The 18,354-nt window shown below is 40.1% G+C and overlaps 1 protein-coding gene across 2 annotated transcripts in view; it reads right to left on the reverse strand.

Annotated features, from left to right (window-relative positions):
- The window catches only part of SYNE1 (spectrin repeat containing nuclear envelope protein 1), a 389,799-nt gene that overhangs the window by 145,680 nt on the left and 225,765 nt on the right, over positions 1 to 18,354 (reverse strand). For both annotated transcript variants that reach the window (XM_045188911.3, XM_053914376.1), the window contains 13 exons: positions 17,499 to 17,836; positions 17,144 to 17,288; positions 16,259 to 16,477; positions 15,224 to 15,483; positions 13,735 to 13,900; positions 13,234 to 13,389; positions 12,040 to 12,192; positions 11,219 to 11,401; positions 9,809 to 9,946; positions 6,183 to 6,368; positions 5,835 to 5,957; positions 5,414 to 5,596; positions 4,054 to 4,197 (listed from right to left, as the gene is read on the reverse strand). In XM_045188911.3, the coding sequence (XP_045044846.2) occupies positions 4,054 to 4,197; positions 5,414 to 5,596; positions 5,835 to 5,957; positions 6,183 to 6,368; positions 9,809 to 9,946; positions 11,219 to 11,401; positions 12,040 to 12,192; positions 13,234 to 13,389; positions 13,735 to 13,900; positions 15,224 to 15,483; positions 16,259 to 16,477; positions 17,144 to 17,288; positions 17,499 to 17,836 (2,394 nt within the window). The remainder of the gene's footprint in view (positions 1 to 4,053; positions 4,198 to 5,413; positions 5,597 to 5,834; positions 5,958 to 6,182; positions 6,369 to 9,808; positions 9,947 to 11,218; positions 11,402 to 12,039; positions 12,193 to 13,233; positions 13,390 to 13,734; positions 13,901 to 15,223; positions 15,484 to 16,258; positions 16,478 to 17,143; positions 17,289 to 17,498; positions 17,837 to 18,354) is intronic.

Below are 18,354 nucleotides of genomic sequence, written 5' to 3' on the forward strand. Positions count from 1 at the left end.
GAGAGGTGCGGGAGCAGCAGCCGCGGGGGGCAGGCTCTGGCCCGGGGCTCTGAACCCGGGGGCTGCTGCGTGCAGAATCAGGAAGTTATGTAACCTGAAGAACCGGTAACTTTCTTTAAAATGCCTAAGAATCTGCCACTGCCAGATGGTTCATGCCGTGGAAATTAGGTCATGTGATGACTAAAACTACAAAAAATGCAATGCTCAGCTCTTATCGCACTGAATATAGCAAATGGAGGAGTCAGTTTTTCAGACAGGGTCACTAAGTGAAAGGCTTGTCATCGCTGTGTCCCTGGGGGTTGTTTTTGTAGATAAGCTAAATATTACACATGAAACTCTAATTTTTTAATGCAGATAACTTCCAAAATAAAATGTTGTCCATTCATTAAAATTTCCCTCACATACTCCACCATGCTTCAAATGTTTCTGATGCTTCAAAGTAAGGCTTTGAACGTGTTCAGTTTAAATTTAATGGCTTTTAAATACACTTCCTGTTGAAAAAAATTGTCTCGAGAGATAGAGGTCTTAAAACTTTTACCAAGAGCTTATTGAAAATATATTCTGGATAACACACGACCCTTAAAAATTCTAAAATATTAAAATTTTGAAATAATAAATTAAAATAGTAATTTTAAAATATTAAATTTATACTTTCTTACTTAAAAGGTATATACATCTTTTTAAAAATGAAGAGGTATATTCCTAAAAGTACAATACCATTATTTTTTCCTATTCCTTTTATTTGACGCCTTGGTCTAAAACGTCACAGTGTTTGTATAGAACACATTGTATGACAAAGACATTAAATGTCAATGTCTTTAAAATACGAGTGTGTGTCTACTCATATTTTTAAATACATTGACATTCAAACTAGAGTTTTGAACTTGAAGTTCAGAAACAAACGAAATGACAACATAACAAAGTGGTATATACGTGTGTATATGTCTCTGCGAATGTATATATGTGCATGTATATGTGTGTATGTGTACACATGTACACATATGTATGTGTCAGTACACACATGTACACACATGTATGTACCATTTTTTTCTCGTTGCCATTTTCCTTCTCCCCTCCCAACCAAAACTGACCGAGTGGGAGGGAAAACAGTCCAGAAGAACTCAGTCAGCAGCCTGTTTTCTTGACTTCCAGAACAGTAGAGGAATTTTTAAAGCAAGAATTTAAAAAGTAGAAATCATCACTTCTTTACATATTAGGGCTGCTAGATACTTGATTATACCTAACAGGGCTTTAAAAATAGTGATTTCGTAGCTACTTCCTATATCTGGTCTTGTACCTGACACAGGGCTACTCTACGAATGATTAGTGAACGTGTGCACGTAGGAGACATCCGTCAGCTCCCTGGACAACTTGAGCTCTCTGTTGCCACGGGACAAATCTCCGAGCACCCTTACAGTAGCCTGCCCCATGCAAGTGGGCTGGAGGAATCCTCATGAAGCACGAGCAGCTGCAGTCCGCCCACCCTTGGCGCCCACATGGCTGGATGGTCACCGCCCCGACGGCTGTGCCAGTGTAGGCCCACACCGGCAGCAAACTCCCCTTGCCTAACTAGGAGTTCTCAACCAGGTGTGTAAAACTCATCTGGCTGTTTGCTAAAAACGCAACTCTAGTCTTCACTTCAAAAGATTTTGATTTACTGGGCTTATGAGAATCTGCATGATATGGTTACCCTCTGTGAGTGACTCCCTTGGAGGAACAGCTCTCTAGAACTTTCTTCTGTAAGAATAAACCTGCTTGTCTCCCATCAACTTTGTGGGCTGGTGGTCAAGTCTGCCACATTACAATGGAGCACTAATGGGTTAGTGTGTCCCCATTCTTGGAAAGCCTGTTTATTTTTAATCTTATTGGGTATTTCTGAAAACGATTATAAAGGATGAGCATAAAGGTGGGGATTTCGGGTTCTGTGGCCGCTCCGAGGAAAGCTGCCCTTTGTGGGCCACCACCTGCACTCACTCACGAGCCTTCTATGCCCAGTGGAAAGCAAGAGGTCCGAGTGCTTCTCTCCTAAGATTTGAAAGTGGCAGGATAATTTTCTCCAATTAAATGGAACATTTGAAAAGTCACAGGGGAAAAAAAAAAAGGGAATTCCTTAGAAATGAATCAATTATCAATTACTTTTGTGAGTTAAAGTTACCCATAAGGCAATGAGACTCAGATCAAGATTGAAATTCTATTAAAAGCAGATTGAAAGTACAGGAAAAAGCAGTCTTCCAAATTTTTCTGTTATCATAAATCAGGCTTTCTCCATTCAGCACTTTCCTTCCTGCGTTTGTTTTTTACATACAATGAGCCTCACCCAGGACTATGTCATTGTTGATAGGAAGATATATTCTAAATCACGTGACAAAGCGAACACGTGTCTACACTGATGTTTAGAACTTGGGGGGAGAACATGACAAAATGAACAGATTGCTGAGCAGAAGCCAGGCAAACAGTCTACTCCTGACTGTGCAGAGTGTGGGCTCTGTGACCTTATGCAAGTCATTTATTTTCCAGGACCGTCGTTCTTTGCCTCTGTGCAGTGAGATAGCTCACATAGCTTCTGCTGCAGTGAAAAACCAATCTGGAGCCAAAGGCATTAGATTAGAATCTGGCTTCTTGGAGTTACTAGATCTGGGAGCTTAGGAAGTCATCTAAAAAATCAGTTTCCCTTCTCTTATGAGGAAAATGGAGATAATAAAAAGAGATCTTTACCTCACAGGGTTGTTGTAAGAGATAATGTTAAAACCTTTGTGGATTGTTTTAAAAATCAGAAAAACATGGTAATAAGAATTACTGTTATTCTAGGGAAGTTTTTTAAAAAATATTTCTTTTGACTTAATAAACTTTTCTGTGCTATGACAGAAAAGTTGTTACAACAAAATTCTGGATCTTAGAAAATGGGATTAAAAATAGTTTTGAAGTAAATTTATAATATATAGTCTAATGTATGAGTTATATAAATAGTTTTAAATATTTGCATAATAGTTTTAATAATGGCATAAGAAAAATAGTAAACATAGATGTATCTACTATACAGAAGTAAATGTAGGTGGGATATTTATTTCCATTAATTTATAAATCATATATAAATGTAAGTTATTTACACATTGGATGTGTTGAGAAACTAAAGAATTGAATTTGGAGAGGGAGGTGGTCAGATTTTCCATCCATAAAAGTCAACAAATGAATCTGCTGAGACCCTCACTATGACACCTGGTTTGGAAAAAGAGTTTATTGCTCTTATGACAACAAACTGGAGCCTTTGGAAGGGTAAACTTAATGTCTACCCTTGGCACAGAGAAATAAGACACCCCTTAGTCCCAGTCCCCTACCAAAATTCATGGTGCTATGAGTCAGCCTCCAAGGGAAAGTGTAAATGTGACATATATAGGAATCGACAAGCCAGGAGAGGGAGTTCACTACCAAGAGTCAATGGGCTCAAACACTCAAGGTCTATGGCCTCTTAGACCAGGTCTGCAAAAGGGGTGTCCAAGTCCTAAGGTCACAATGATGGCAAAGGTCCAAGGAAAGAGGCACGTTTAAAATTGGGAAGAGGCTACATTTGGAAGTCAACAAAACAAAAAATATGGACCATTCTCTGATTTTGGTAAAAGGAGCTGAAATGATCAACATTTGAAAGAGCAAATGATTTTTTAAAAAAAAATATGAAAGATCCCTTCTTTTTACAGAGGGTGATCAAAGCAGTGAGACTTTGAGCATTGCTGGTTCTTACAGGCTTTAAGTACAGGGCTCAGCCTGTGTGTTGGCACATTAACTGTGAGAATTCAGGGGCAGGAGAGTCTCTGGGTCCCTGCTGAGATACAGCATGAAAAACATGTAAAGACATTTTAGAATCAAGGGGAAGACTCATGCTACTAGGTCTTGGAAACTATCAGAAAAAAGAGCCCTCAAAATGCAAAAACAGCCAAAGAGATCAGCCAAGGACTGAATACATTATGTGCCAGACAGGAAGAACCTCTCTCTTTCATTCACAAGAAACCAGTCACAAATTCCCATCAAGCCAGCATCCTGCCCGTGTTCCTGTCTCACCTCGTGCCGAGAAATCTGGGCTTGCAGCTCCTGGATGTTACTGGTGGCCACAGGCTTATCCTCAATCTCTCTGTGAGCTCCTTCTATGAGCTCCTGGAGGTGCTGCATTTCTTGTTCGTATTGTTCGTACTGCATCACAGCCTCCTTTGGGAAAAAAAAAATACCCCATGATTATCTTTCTATATCAATAACTGTGTTAAGTAATTCTGCACTGCTCTCTGGCAAACTACAGTATCAACTCCTGTTTAACTGCGTATCTAGGGAATAAAGGAATGATGGGTAAAATTCCTACATCATTCAAATTCTCAACTTCATGCAGATATTTCAAAGCCTTTCTCCTAAATCATTTTGCGAGGATTATTCATGAATTCAAAGTAGTTAAGTGGCTCCTCTGTCTTCCCCCTATTCGTATTGTCCTGAAGATGGTAGGAAGCAGTATGAAAAACACGATTACTTCATTTCCCACAAGAAATACTGAAAATATGTATAAGGCACTTGTTAAATGCTGGAGTAAACGGTAAAAAAAAATTAATTAAGCATGACATCTATCCCCAGGAATTTACTGTCTAACAAATTACAAGCTCATATAAGGACTAAGGATAATCGCCCAAAGAGGCCTTTAGCAATCTAATGAAAGGATACGTGTGTAATTGTTGGATAAAAATGACGAAATGTGAGTTGAAATGAGATATGAGGTAATAGTGCCATATCTTCTGAGTCAGTGATGTCGGTCTTATTAAAGAGACTGAGTTATACTTGGGTGTACTTCTCAGGCACGAAAATGCACTTAGTGCATCAATAAGCTCAAGAACGGAAAAAAACCCTGTAATATATGCTACCATTAGAGTCATATTACAGGGTTCTAGATGAGGGGTGTCAAACTCATTTTCACCGGGGGCCACATCAGCCTCATGGCTGCCTTCCAAGGGCCCAATGTAATTTTAGGACTGTGTAAATGTAACTATTAACTGTTAAGGAGTTGAAATTACATTCAGCCCTTGGAAGGCAACTGCAAGGCTGATGTGGCCCCCAGTGAAAATGAGTTTGACACCCCTGTTCTAGATGATTCTCAGATGAATAATGAGGTAAAAATAAAACTGAATATAAAATTAACCTATATAAGTCGTTCTTATAAAAAATATTGCTACAAGATAGTTTTCTCCAACGGATATTTTTACAGAACTTTCTCCAGGCTATTGTGGGTGATCCAAAGGATAGCATTTCACCTCCTTATTTTATATAACCGCAACAACCTGCCACATTTAACACTCTGGGGGTGTTTTGATGGCTGAGCCCTGGCTAAAACCAGGAGCCAGTGACTCATTGGCTGCTGCTGCGCAGGCGTGGGCCACACACGTGCCTGCAGGACGTTGCACTGCTGGATGGCCACATGCTGCAGCCGGCTGGCCTCCTCCTGCAGCTGGAGCGCTGCGCGGCAGAGCGGCAGGCGGGCGACGACGTCCTCCGGGATCCGGAGCGCGCTCTGGCTGGTCTGCACCGCGCGGACCTTCGGCTTCAGCAACTCCACCTCGCACAGCAAATGCTGTAAGTGGGAGGACACAGTTCACACATTTTATGTCGAAGCGTTCCTTTCATAAGCAAGAGCCACTTAAACTACAGCTAGTTCACGAGTCATACACGTTTTCCAGGAAATGTTACAACAAATCATGTATATGGAGCTGAGATGATAACTGAGTTTAGAAATTATCTTTCATAACTTTCCTTTTTAAGAAATCTATCAGTAGGTCCGCAGTGGTCCCCCCTGAGTTATTTTTGCTTACCTGCCGATGAGACAGTTGCTCTTTGAGACTAAGACGTCCGACTTCTGGAGAGGTCAGGGTTGTCTGGGCTTGCTCCAAAGCAACTTGTAAGTTTTTTAGCTCTGTTTCAAATTTTTTCATATCCTGCAGAGTAAAAACAACATGAATGTCAATATTTAAGTACTTGAAGTCCAACCTTATAGGTGAAGAATAACATCACCTCAAGAAGGCACATCAGAGATGAGCACTATCTCTCTACTATGAGACCACCATTGTTTTTTTGATGATGGACGTTTCAACTTAACTTAATCATCACCATCATCATCATCATCATCATCATCATCATCATCATCATCATTTCATTTTTACCTTGGCAGCATCTTGGAGGTTCTGCAAACGAAATTTGATCATCTGCCGCAATTCCTCGGTCTCCCGTCCCAGTTCTGCCACTTGGTGACACATTCTTTCTGTGCGGTACACGCTAGAAAGGTGCTGTAACTTCTCGGTCATTGCTTCCAGATCGTTGTGGATTTCTTCAGATTCTTCTAGCATGGTCTACAGTGAATGATCACCATTCACGACATTGATAACAGGCAGAGAAGTATGGTAATGAACATGGTGTGGCATAGAGACCATCAGACTAGGAAGGGAGCCTCAGCCCATGTGCACTGTGTAGGCAGGTTCTGTGGGCCCTCCTGCAGGTTAATCTTCACACCCCAGGGCCCACTCCCCACCTACCGTTATCCGCATTTCACAGAGAAAGAAATCGAAGTTCAGAGACTGTGAACAATCTGCCGAGGCCACATGTTTTAAAGTGTTGGACCATAAGACTCGGGCTCTGTCCACCGCCCCAAGCTGCTTCCTGAGGGTCACAAGTATCCCAGCAGGGGCAATGCTCTGCACAGGGGTAGCTTCAGCAGGTCGCGGGGCCTCCTACCTTTTTGCATTCGTATTTAAACTAAAGAGATGCATTTCAGCTCTCGTATTCTATACCTAAGATCTAAGTGCAGCTCAATCTAAGAAATGGAAAAGACTAGAGCACTGCAAACAAACAAACAAACAAAACCTTTTCTCACTTGCTTTAAGTGAGACAAGAGCATAGACACAACTTAGGGTACCAAGAGGAATAAAATGCTCCCTTGTCATTCAGGATAGTATCATCTACTGGGAGTGATACGAATACAAATGGATTAATAACCATGCACTACCTGAGTAGAGAGAAAAGAATAGTGGGTTAAGGAGGTCAGAAATGGGATGAACTTGCAGGAAGGTTGGAGAAGGCTTCCTGGAAGACTCACATCTGAGCTGAGTTAGTAGGCCACTTGCATTTTGACAGATGGGGAAGAAGAGGAAAGGTATTTTACGCTGGGGGAGCCGTACAAGCAAAGGCACATAGGTGAGTGAGCACCAAATAGGCAGGTGCTGGGGTGAGTGACGTGTGAAGAGGACAAATGGGAGGTGGGACATTATTCTTCAATTTTTTTTAATTTTAAAAAATAGAATACATTTTTTTCTCACAATAATATGTGAGTAAAATATTCCATAATCCCACAACTGAGTGCTAACTAAGTAAGCTATAGCTGCTGTTATGTGTGGGAATATTTTTAGGTAACTAACATCACAATATACCTACAATTTTCTATCTTCCTTTTTTACCTGACATTGGAAACATGCATTTTCTCTCTGTGCACTGTTTTTGGACGACCCCAGGCAGCTGTAATTACAAAGGCAGGCATGGGAGAATTCCCTGAAACAGTGTGTATAGGCTGAGATCTCTCCTGGGCAGCTGTGTGAATTAACCACCAACACCTGGTATCTGTCCACCTGCACTCAATCCACCCAACTGCCCAAGGCAAAAAAAAAATCCTGGGAATCACCCTTGGCTCCTCCCTCCCTTTCACCCACATCCACAGTCTCCAAGTCCGGAACTCCAGCTCAGGAAGTCCCCTTGCTTTTGCCTTCTCTCAGCCTCCAAAGAAGAGCCTTGTCATTTCCCCCTGAAGTACTACAACTACCTTCTATGTAGTCTTCCCTTCAATAATCTGTGTTCCACAGTCATCTCCCTTAAAATACAAGTCTGAACTTGTCACTTGCCTACAGAATAGCTGTCAAAACCTTCAGCATGAGTTTAGGATAAAGTCCCCGTGCTTACCAGGCTTTCACGACCTGTCTTTTCCTTCGCTCTCTATTCTTATCTCTGACGCCTCTTTCCTCCAGCCCTCAAGCTGCACCTTCCAGTGACCCCAACAGAGCACCCCCTCACTCCTCCTACTACAGAGTGGGCTGCCGGTCTTTCAGGGCTCAACCCAGAATCACCTTTCCCTGAAAAGGCTTCCTTAACCTTCTTCTCAAACTCATGGTGGTCTGGGTAGAGCACCCTCCTGGGGCTTCTTCAGCACTTTGGGCCCTGCACGCTTGCATCATCAATTTGTAATTGTCTAGCTCTCTCTATCTCCATCTTTCCATTAACTACCAACTCCCTGGGGGCCAGGACAGGAAATACTGTTTGTATTCCAAATGTCTACCCAAATCCCTAGCTTTGGAAAATACTTTATAAATGTTCATTGACTAAATAAATGAGTACAGAAATTATTTTAAAGAAAAAGCCTTTATGGCTATTTTAACGCTGCGTTATATTCCATTATATCCAAAATTGTACTCAGAAAAATGAGTTGGCATTGAAGTTTCCTTTAAAATTCCATTCTAGTGATTAATACTGCACAAACTACTTTCTGCATTTTGGACTACAGAGGAGGAACTTTTTGGTGATCATGATCCATTTTGCCAACTGTCTTTCAGAGAGAGTTCATCAAGTTCCCAGGAGTGTTGGAGAGCTCTCAACTTCTTTAAAATGAACTGGAAGGAATAGTGTTCACTTGGTAGTTAAAATGTTCTCTCCTAAATTGCCTTTCTAGATTTCTAATAATGCTGAATATTTTCTTCATTGTTTACAACCAGTTCTACCTTAAGTCTTATCTGTTAATATATAAGCGTATCCTCAAGCAGAAGGTTGGAGTTGTTTAAGGAAGATTTGTTGAGATGAGCGTATGAGACTGATGAGGGAAGAAAGATTGTGGATACGGTGAAACCAACTATAAGGCTGTGAAAACAGTACAAGGAGAAAATGAGGCTTTGATCTAGAACTCTGTCAATCGGAATGGAAAAAGCAATGGATTTAAAAGTCCAGACTAAAAGAAAGAAAACCCACAATACTTGAGGATATTCACGTAACTTAAAAAGCATTCTGTATTCCATTGCAAGGTAACTGGGCTATTAGATAGAATGAAATAATTTCCTGGATGACATGACCTAGAGAAAACTTCAGAGGAAATGAAGTAATATGATGTGGACTTATTGCTGGCTCCCGGCTGACCCCTACTTCCTGTGGAAGGTGCCAGGCACAGAGCTGAGAAGGAGGAGGCCTGAGCGTTCAACACCTACGTGACAGATACTGTGCTTCATGTCTGCACAGGAGTTACACTATTTGATCCTCATCATAACTCTGCAATGTGAATCAGTTACACCTCCATCTCACTGCTGGGAAGACTGAATTCAGGGAGGGAATGTAGTTTCTTTCAAATCGCATTGCCTGAAATGGCAGCGCTTGGTTTCCACATCAGTCTGCCTCGAGCCCACAAAGTGTCTCTAAATGTGCTACACCTCTTCGTCAGAAAGAAGTTTCTGCCAAACCCTTGCATAGAACTGTTTCAAAGAAGCTGCAAAAAAGAGACTAATTATTTTTGGTGTTGGGGAAGGAAAGTCAAGGGGAGATAGAGGACATGGGTTTCTTTGCACAGTTATGAAATCCCATGCATAGCTACTTTCTTTCAAACCACTGGGCAAGTTGTAGGGCTACCTTAGTTTTCTTTCTTTTTTGTTAATTTGGCACCTACAATAACTTGACATCATGGTTGTCTGAGTTTTCTGTTGGTCTAGCCAGTTAAGTTAAATTGCTCTCTTAGTTATTCTTTGAAAACCCTTTTTCCCAAAGTTACCTGATGTGAAATGTATTGTTCCCGAAGTTGCCTTGCAGAATTCCACACAATCTTTCCATGTACCAAGACTTTAGCTTTGTCAATCCACTTCAAAATTAATTCAAGCATTGCATTGTATTCTTGTAAATGTGATGTTGCCTAAAAAAAAATCATTAACATTCCGATAACAAATGTAACCTTTACTTCTTGAGCTAGAAATCAGCCTTCTGTCTCTCTTTGGATACAACAGTCATAGGGGTCAATCATTATATAATATCCGAGATATTTAAAGTGTCAACACAAGAAGCATCCAAACCTGCAGAGAAATTTTACTAGTTTATTTGAGCCAAGCTGACGACACATGCCATGGAGGAAGATCTCAAATGTTCCACAGAATAATAGTTTTGCAGTTTCTTTTAACAATTAAGGAGGGGACAGAAGGAAGATTGGAGAGAGTAGGGTGGTGATTGGATTAGAGGGTAGTTAACACGATCATGATCATAGCTCTCTCGAGGAGGGTGGTTTCACTTATTTCAAAGGCGTGTTAACCTAGATGCACAAGAATAATAAACAGGGCTGGCTTAAAACCTTTCATGAAAGGAGTTAAAGGCCTGGGGTGTGACTACCCACCGTGACCTGCCCAGTTAGGAATTCATGATCAGTACCTTGCGAGGTCACTTTCCATAGAACCCCCACCCTCTTTTTTTAATCTACAAAAGGTATGTCCTTGTGGAAACCATTTCAGGGACTTCCCAGTGACTTCAGGATAAAATCCAAGTTCTCAATATGCTTGAATAATCTTTCCTTAAAAAGAAAAAAACTTCTCTATTCTCACCTCTTACTTATCTATCCAGCTGTCCTTTCTGCCTCCCTCCTTCTGTACTCCACCCTCACTGAGTAAGGACGTAGGGGTGGGGATTCTGGCATACCAGGTTTCAATATTGTAATTCATTGGTTGCCAAATCCTGATTTAACTTATCTCTGGTTACAGAAAACATACATAATCAGTTAGTAAAAGTTGAGTCTATAATCAACAATTATGGTGGATGTGTGACCTGAACCTATTAAGTAAATAATAGCTATTACATATCTGTAAGTCAACATAGTCATCTTACTTTACACAAACTGATCTGTGAAACAAGTTAATACATGAGCATTCATTTTACAAAATACTTCCCTGGGTTACAAAGTATTCACATCAAAATTACATTTACATGACCACCTTTGTCAATGAGTTTATAATAATGGTTTGATGTAAAATAAAGGTGGGTTTATGCCTAACTCTTAGGAACAGAGGTGTGGTATGAAATAAGCTACCCTTAAATTACTCTCATCATTTTCAAGATCATCTTTTTATTTATTTTCAAAAGAGAAAAACAGAGCGTAGCATTTCTGCCCTAGAGAATTTTGATTACTGGCCAGAAAACTTACCTGGCTGAGCTTGGAGAGCCGGTTCTCAGCCTGTCTACTGGTCTGCTGGTGAAGTTCAGCCAGTTTTCCTATCTTCTTGGCCAGGGGCTTACCCAGCTGGCCATTCTGTTCTGAGAACTTTTGTACTGCTTCATCCAGCTCCATCAACTTTAAATTGCAGGCATCCAACTCCTCTCCTAGCGCCTAGGTGTTCATCGAAGTGAGAGAACATCAGACTACAGAAAATGAGTTTCTCCCGAGTTATCAAGATGGGAAGGATGACATTTCACTTTATTTTATTCTATTCACTTATTTTTTCAAAGGATGACATTTTACATGCTTCCATAGAAGCCAAATGCAATAAAGAATAATTCTACCACGGTCAGGTCATCTCTGTGTCTTCAGTCGGAAAGGCAGGACGGGATGTTTTGCAACCCTGGTGTTTATTTCCTATGAGGCTGAGAAACCTAACATTTTCCTTCTGCCCCACCCGAAAGGGATGAGTCACTTAACTCATCAGCGGAGTGAGAACAGATTTAGCTACCAAGAACATCCTTTCTTTGGGAATTTACATTCCTAACTCATTATTTGTTCTCTGACACTTTCCCCATTATTCACACATGCATTTATATTTATTAATAAAGTTGATAAATTATAGCATGTAAATAGATCTGTGCTGTCAGGTTTATAAAATGCCTTTACTCCCTCTCTTTGCTGACTGGTTTTAACAAAGCTTGCTGATCAGGAAAGTCCCATTTTTATAGCCCCAAAATGAACTAACTCCAAAAAATATTGAATTTATTCAGTAGCCCCCCATATGTTTTCCACTTCTCTTCCCTTACCTTTTGGTCAGTTTTCGCTTGAACTAAATTATCCGTCTTTGCTCTCAGTGTAGTTAGAATAGTTGTGAGTTCTTTGGTTATCTTCTGAATTTGCCGGCTGAATTCCTGGCTCATGGCCTTGCTCTGTTCAACTTGCTTTACTTTGTCTTGGATCTACATAATCAGTGAGAACAGCAAAAGCAATGGTGGTTAAAATTGGGGAACAGATATGAAAAAGCTCCCCGTGGGGATGTTGACGAGAGATGTCAGGTGGTCAGGGCTGCTTTGGCCTTAGTGAGCTTTGTCAAACCAGCCACATGCAGTTACTGTGCAAACTCGTGGTTTTCCGTGAAGCCTTATTCTCCCGTCTTTACGCATCCACCGCATGTCTTTCCGCTGCTGTTTCGGCAAAGGAACAAGCAGGGCGTGTACAGTGATTCGCTCAACTGTTTACAGAGCATCCCTAGATGGCAGTGTAGGTAGCTCAGTTTGAATCTCCATTTATTAACACTGTGACCTTGAGCCTGCAGACTCTTCTAAGCCTTTTTCTTCACAATATGCAAAACTCCTCCAGATAATCGGAACACACAAATTTGTTTCCAAGCACCTTTTCATAAGTAGTTGTTAATGATCTGGTAACTCTTTTTCTAACTTCGCAATTACATCCTTACAGTATGATTAAAAAAGCATTAAGCAGATGCCATGGAAGGAAGATGAAAAAGGACCATTAACATTTACAGGTTTTTAATGGCTTTGGCTTGATTTGATAACAAACATTCATACTTTTGCTTATAACAAGATGCCAAAGAAAAATAGTAAAACAAAGTTCTCTTTTTATGTAAGTGAAAGGCTGAAATGCATCTAGCAGAGTGTCTGGTAACCTGTGGGCACTCAATAAATATTTGCTGAACACATGACATATATCTTTTGTTGTTTTTGTTCTTTGTCTTTTTTTTTTTTTGAAAAAGATGAAGGAAAGCAGATAAGTTATATTTGATTACTTGACATTGTTGTTGATAACTATGATCATCTGATGTGTGCTTTTTGCCTATGAATAAGGCCTCTAATTTAATATTATTGTTTTATGCTAAGCTGGTTTTTTTTTTCCAAACTCTGTTTCCATGAAGATATGATTGTGAAATTCAAGAGCTCTTGTACAAGAGTCTTGAGCCTACAAAAGAATACAAGAGCACTCTTTCTTGGTAACAGGTTTACCTGGTCATGGATAGTTCCTAGGTCCAAGGCCACCTCGGCTAACTGAAGGGAGAGTTCAGAAGGTAATATAGCATTGAGACCCAGGTACTTGTTCTTCTGCTCCTCAGCTACTTTTTCGACATTCTGTCGGTGATTGGTGGCTTCTGTTAGGAGAATCTGAAGAAAAGATCAAAATGAGAAATTTCTGGGCACCTAAGGAAATTTTCATGGGTACAGAGCAAGGCGATATACTGTCCCTCAATACAGGATTAAGTGTGGAATTAGAGAAACACTTTGAGAAAAACCAAACTTTTCTTTAGCCTCTGAATAAGAAACATGTCCACTTTATATAGAACAAACAAAAATCCCATGGAATAATACTAAAAACCTTTTATGTAACACATTACTGAAAATTTTAAATTCATTCAATATTTCATTGATTATAAACCAATGTGTCTGATTAAAATCAGGGCAATTTTTTTTTTTGAAGGATGGGTATAGGGAATGAGGAGAGTTTTGTACCTGAAGTTCTTCAAGTTGAGCATCTATTTCTATTGTTGGATTCCCCAAATATTCTTTTGTTTCCTGGACCCAGGATTTCACAGAATTGATCTGAGTCTCCACTGCTTCTCGGTCCTTCAGCTCCTGCTTCACCACCTTCCCGTGATGCCTCACTTCCTCCTGCATGCTTCAGAAACAGGGGGTACAGGGAGAAAGCAGACATGAACTGGAAATGAAAAGAATGCCCTAATACAGAGCACTGTATTATCAAAACACAGACATTTTGTAAAAGGTGGATTCACATATCTTTTTGCAAGTAAATACACTTCTTCCAAACTATCAGATAATTTTCAGTAAGACTTGAGTTTAGTTCAAGTATAGCAGAAGAATATACATCATATGATGTGAAGGACTTATTCCTGGAAAATGGAGAATTGACACACTCCCATGCCACTACATTGCAATGAATTTTCCTATGTAGAATAACCGGGGCATTATTGATTTCCTCTTCGGAAATCTCCTTGTATGGTACAGGGTCATCAGCCCTTAGAGGTAATGTGTAATGTGTTACTGGAATATTTGTGTCTGTTAGAAGCTAGTCTTTGGAGTCAAGCTTTCGAAATTTTACAGTTAATAATATTCAACACCCAAAGTATAAAAGTCTTTCTTTGAATTGACTTAAATTTGGTTAAAAAGTTTAAATAAATGGAGTTTAGTTATCTCGAACTCATCTATAACTAAAGAGGCAGGTATAGGATATGTATGAATAATATTAGTGATTACAGCAGTTAAATTATCTACTGACATTTCTTCTTCCCTGGCCCAATGAGTGAACCAGGCTGGTCAGATATCATTAAGTTTACCTTCCGCCATCTACTAAGTTCTGAATGGCTCCTTTACCTAGACTTTGGTATCATCCTCGTTCCAATCTCTCTGTCAATGGATTTAACCAATGAATCACTGAACTGTTTCAAAATTAGACTCTAAGTAGCTCTCAATTGTTTAGCTTTCAAGCTTTGTTTCTCATGAATTGCTGTATCACCCAACAGTTCCTCGAAAGTGACATGCTTACTTCCAAGGTTTGCTACATGCTATTCCCATTTGCAACACTCTCCTCTCCCCGCCTCGCACAGGCCTGTTCAGTCTTCAGCTGAAACACCCTTCTGAAGGGAAGCCTCCCTTGACGGCCTTCCCAGGGTAGTTGCCTTTCCCACCCTCTTCATGCTTTACCCACGCGGCTTCTGCAGTCACCCATCTCCGCTGCGTGACTGCCAACAGCATGCAGGTACAGACTGAATCTGTTTGCTTCATCCCTGTGTTTCTAACTACTGCTACATATGTGCTTGTCAGATAAGTAATTGCAGAGCAAAGAAAAAGGAAAGCAGGGATGGTGGGAACAGATCCCTGCATTGTAAGGTGGCCTGATGGAGCACCTGCAGACTCTGGACCACACTGATCCCTGTGGGTCCTGGCCAAGTTCAGTAACGGAGAATGAGAGGTGGAAAATTACCTCAGGCACTGATCTTGCATGGCTGTGATTTCCTGCATGGGGGGTGGCTCTTCCCCAGGGGACGGAGTGGCCCCATCCGGGAGCATGCTCAGTGCTTGTTGCCGCAGCATGCCCAAGGCTGACTGCTGCTGCTCCAGCTCCAGGATGAACGTGTCATGAAGTTCCAGAAGAGTTAAGAGTTCTGCTTTTGAGGCTTTCTCTGCTGAACTTCCCGGCAATTTACCTTGCAGCTGACTGATCATTTCAGTGGCTTTTTTAACCTGATGAAAAATGTATATATTATGAAGCTCAAAATAAACTGAAATATTGGGGCAATTCCAATATATACAACATTTGACACTAATGCATCAAAGTTTGTTAAAGATGATGGTGTAAACTCTAAATTTCAGGAAAGTAAGCCCTGAACAATCTTCTTAACATGAAAGGAAAGACCATCTTTATAATTCTGGGTGGAAAGCTTTGATCTCAAAATAGTATCAGGGCAAGCGGAGACTGCATAACATAGAAAAAGGTGTGTTTTTTTTAAAAAAAAAACTAAAAGACAAATGAAAAACTTTTTCCAATACTTAAGTTAACATGAATGTGCCTCTTTGATTTATAAAGAGAGATGGGGCTTCACACACTGAATCCTACTTAGAAGGTGAAAGAAATTAATATAAGACTTGGGAAATGAGTTAAATTCCTGCTCAATTCCATGGCACAGAAAAAGTATTTTTGTAATTTTTCAGGGCCAAGTAAGAAAGTTTCACTAAGAATCTAGCAAATGGAGGAAAGTGACCTTGTTCTCCTTTCAAAGTATAATTTCTTGGTTTTCTCATTAAAATAATTAGGCCCTGATTTGGAATTACATTGTACACTGCATATTGTATATTGCTTCATAATTTGGTTTTCGTGTCATCAAAACAGAATTTCAAAAAGCTTTTATTTTCACAAAACCAATTTCAAAAAAAAGAGCAAAATACTGCTTTTCAAAATACATAATTACCGGGGGGTGGGGGGGAACAATAATGAGAGCCCATCAATAAAGGCAATTACCTTATTGTTAAAATTCTTCCACTCGTCCACTGCATCTTCCAGTATCTTCTCCTGGTCCTGGGCCACCGCGCGGAGCCGCGCCCAGCGCTGCCAGACTGTCGTCATGGACCTGCCGATGGTTGCTTTGCTCGAGTCATTTCCAGTTGTTTCTAGTTGTGAAGCTTTACCATCCAGGGCCACAATTTTCTCGTGGAAAGAATTAACCACTGCCACTAAAGCCTAGGGTGGGGGAGGAGAAGAGGTTTGGGGCAGGGATAGATTTTTTTCAAAAGTTCTATGGATTTGAGTAAAGCCCAGAATTACCTGCCAAGGGAAGTGTTGCAACATATATTCTTTCTCCCCTGGTAACTCCTAACTTTTCCATTGAATTCTTAATTGATTTAGGTCTGGATTGTTTTAAAGAGGTAAGGTGAATATTTATTTATTAAAAACAAAAGTGTATTTGCTACTTGAGATGAAATTCTCTCATTTAAAAAAACAGCAAAAATGTTAAGTGAACTGAATTTAGTATTTAAGGATGTTATATTCTACCTTGTATTGCTGTGATACATGAGGAAGACTCAGCATTCATTTTTAAATCATATTTGAATTAATCTAACTTATCACCAGAAAGTATTTACTGAAATTCATAGTGTCACACCTTATCAGAAGCAATTGCTCTGAATGTCTTTTTAAACCTAGCTATGCATTTCCAACTGAAATCCTGGAAGAGTGACAGCATTTAATTGCATTAAAACTGTAATGAAATGTGCTTCGTGTATCCTGTTCAAAGTCAAAGAACCCAGGTGGAAATGATTCATCAACCTGCTTCTGGAACTGTGGTATTGCAGAGACCCATTACAAAGACAATGGAAGGACATTAAAACCAACAACAATGAAACTAACCTTGTTTTCTGACAACTTTTCTTCTGCTTCATGACTGGAAGACGTCTTTAATAAAGAAAATTCAGACAATTTCTTTTCTGCGTCATTCATCAATTCGATAACCTCTTCCCTTGCTTTCTGGTAATCCTGCCACTGAGCTGCACATCTTGAAAAAGTCCAGCAAAAGTCAATTAGGCAACATCAAACCACACGTTTTTATGCAGAGCTCTGATGTCAACCTGTCTAACGGTACTTAAGAGAAAAGAATGAATTTTCATGCAGATGTGCATCATTAGTATATTCCCGATTCCCATGTGAAAATTCATTTCAAAACACATTATATTTCGTTAGCACATGGAGACGAAAGCAACTCTACCTCTGCAAGAGATCTAACTGGGCGTGGGCGTCCTGGATTATCCTCTGGCTCTTCTCTTCCAGGGAAGCCATTGTCTGCGCGAGTTTCTCTTTCCCAGTTGGCTTGATGAGTGGGTCCAGGTTGGCTACCAGGCCTTTGAGCTCCTCCAGATTGTTCTGGAACTGATCTTCTGCACTAAAAAATTCCATATGGCTTTTGAGACTTTCCTCTGCACTCTCCACGTCGAGGCCGTTGCCTGCCAGCTTTAACATTTTGTGGGCATCCTCAAGCCAGTTGCTGGCTGCTTGAAATACTTGATAGTACCTTTGACATTCACCATATATTTGAGTCAAGGTAGCCTGAAACATAGTAAGTACAAACACAATCAACTCTCAGTTGCAATGTGTTGGCAGCAAATAGTTTAATTTTTCCCTTCTTTTCCAGTCCTCCATCACATGGATGTGTATATATATACATGAAAGGAAAAGGTGGTGAAATATTTTTGGTGCAATTCATTATTATCCTTTATTTTTCCTTCTGTTGATCTTGCTATAATTTTTTATTAAGTTGAAATAAGTAAAGAAGGACAAAAATGAAAGAAATTTATACTGATATCTTGACTAGTTCTGAAAATTTTCTCTCTTGTATATATGTTATAATATATCTCTCTCTATAATAATGTTTAGTAACATGTGGCAGACTGAATATTTACCAAGGTGAAATAATGCCTCAGTTGGTTAACAGTAAAATAACACCAGTGGAAATGTAAACCAGTACGGCCACTATGGAAAACAGCATGGAGGCTCCTCAAAAAAAATGAACACAACTACCAGCAATCCCACTTCTGAGTACTTACCCAAAGGCATGAAATCATTAT

The sequence above is a fragment of the Desmodus rotundus genome, chromosome 11 (assembly GCF_022682495.2).
Source record: "Desmodus rotundus isolate HL8 chromosome 11, HLdesRot8A.1, whole genome shotgun sequence".
NCBI lineage: Eukaryota > Metazoa > Chordata > Mammalia > Chiroptera > Phyllostomidae > Desmodus > Desmodus rotundus.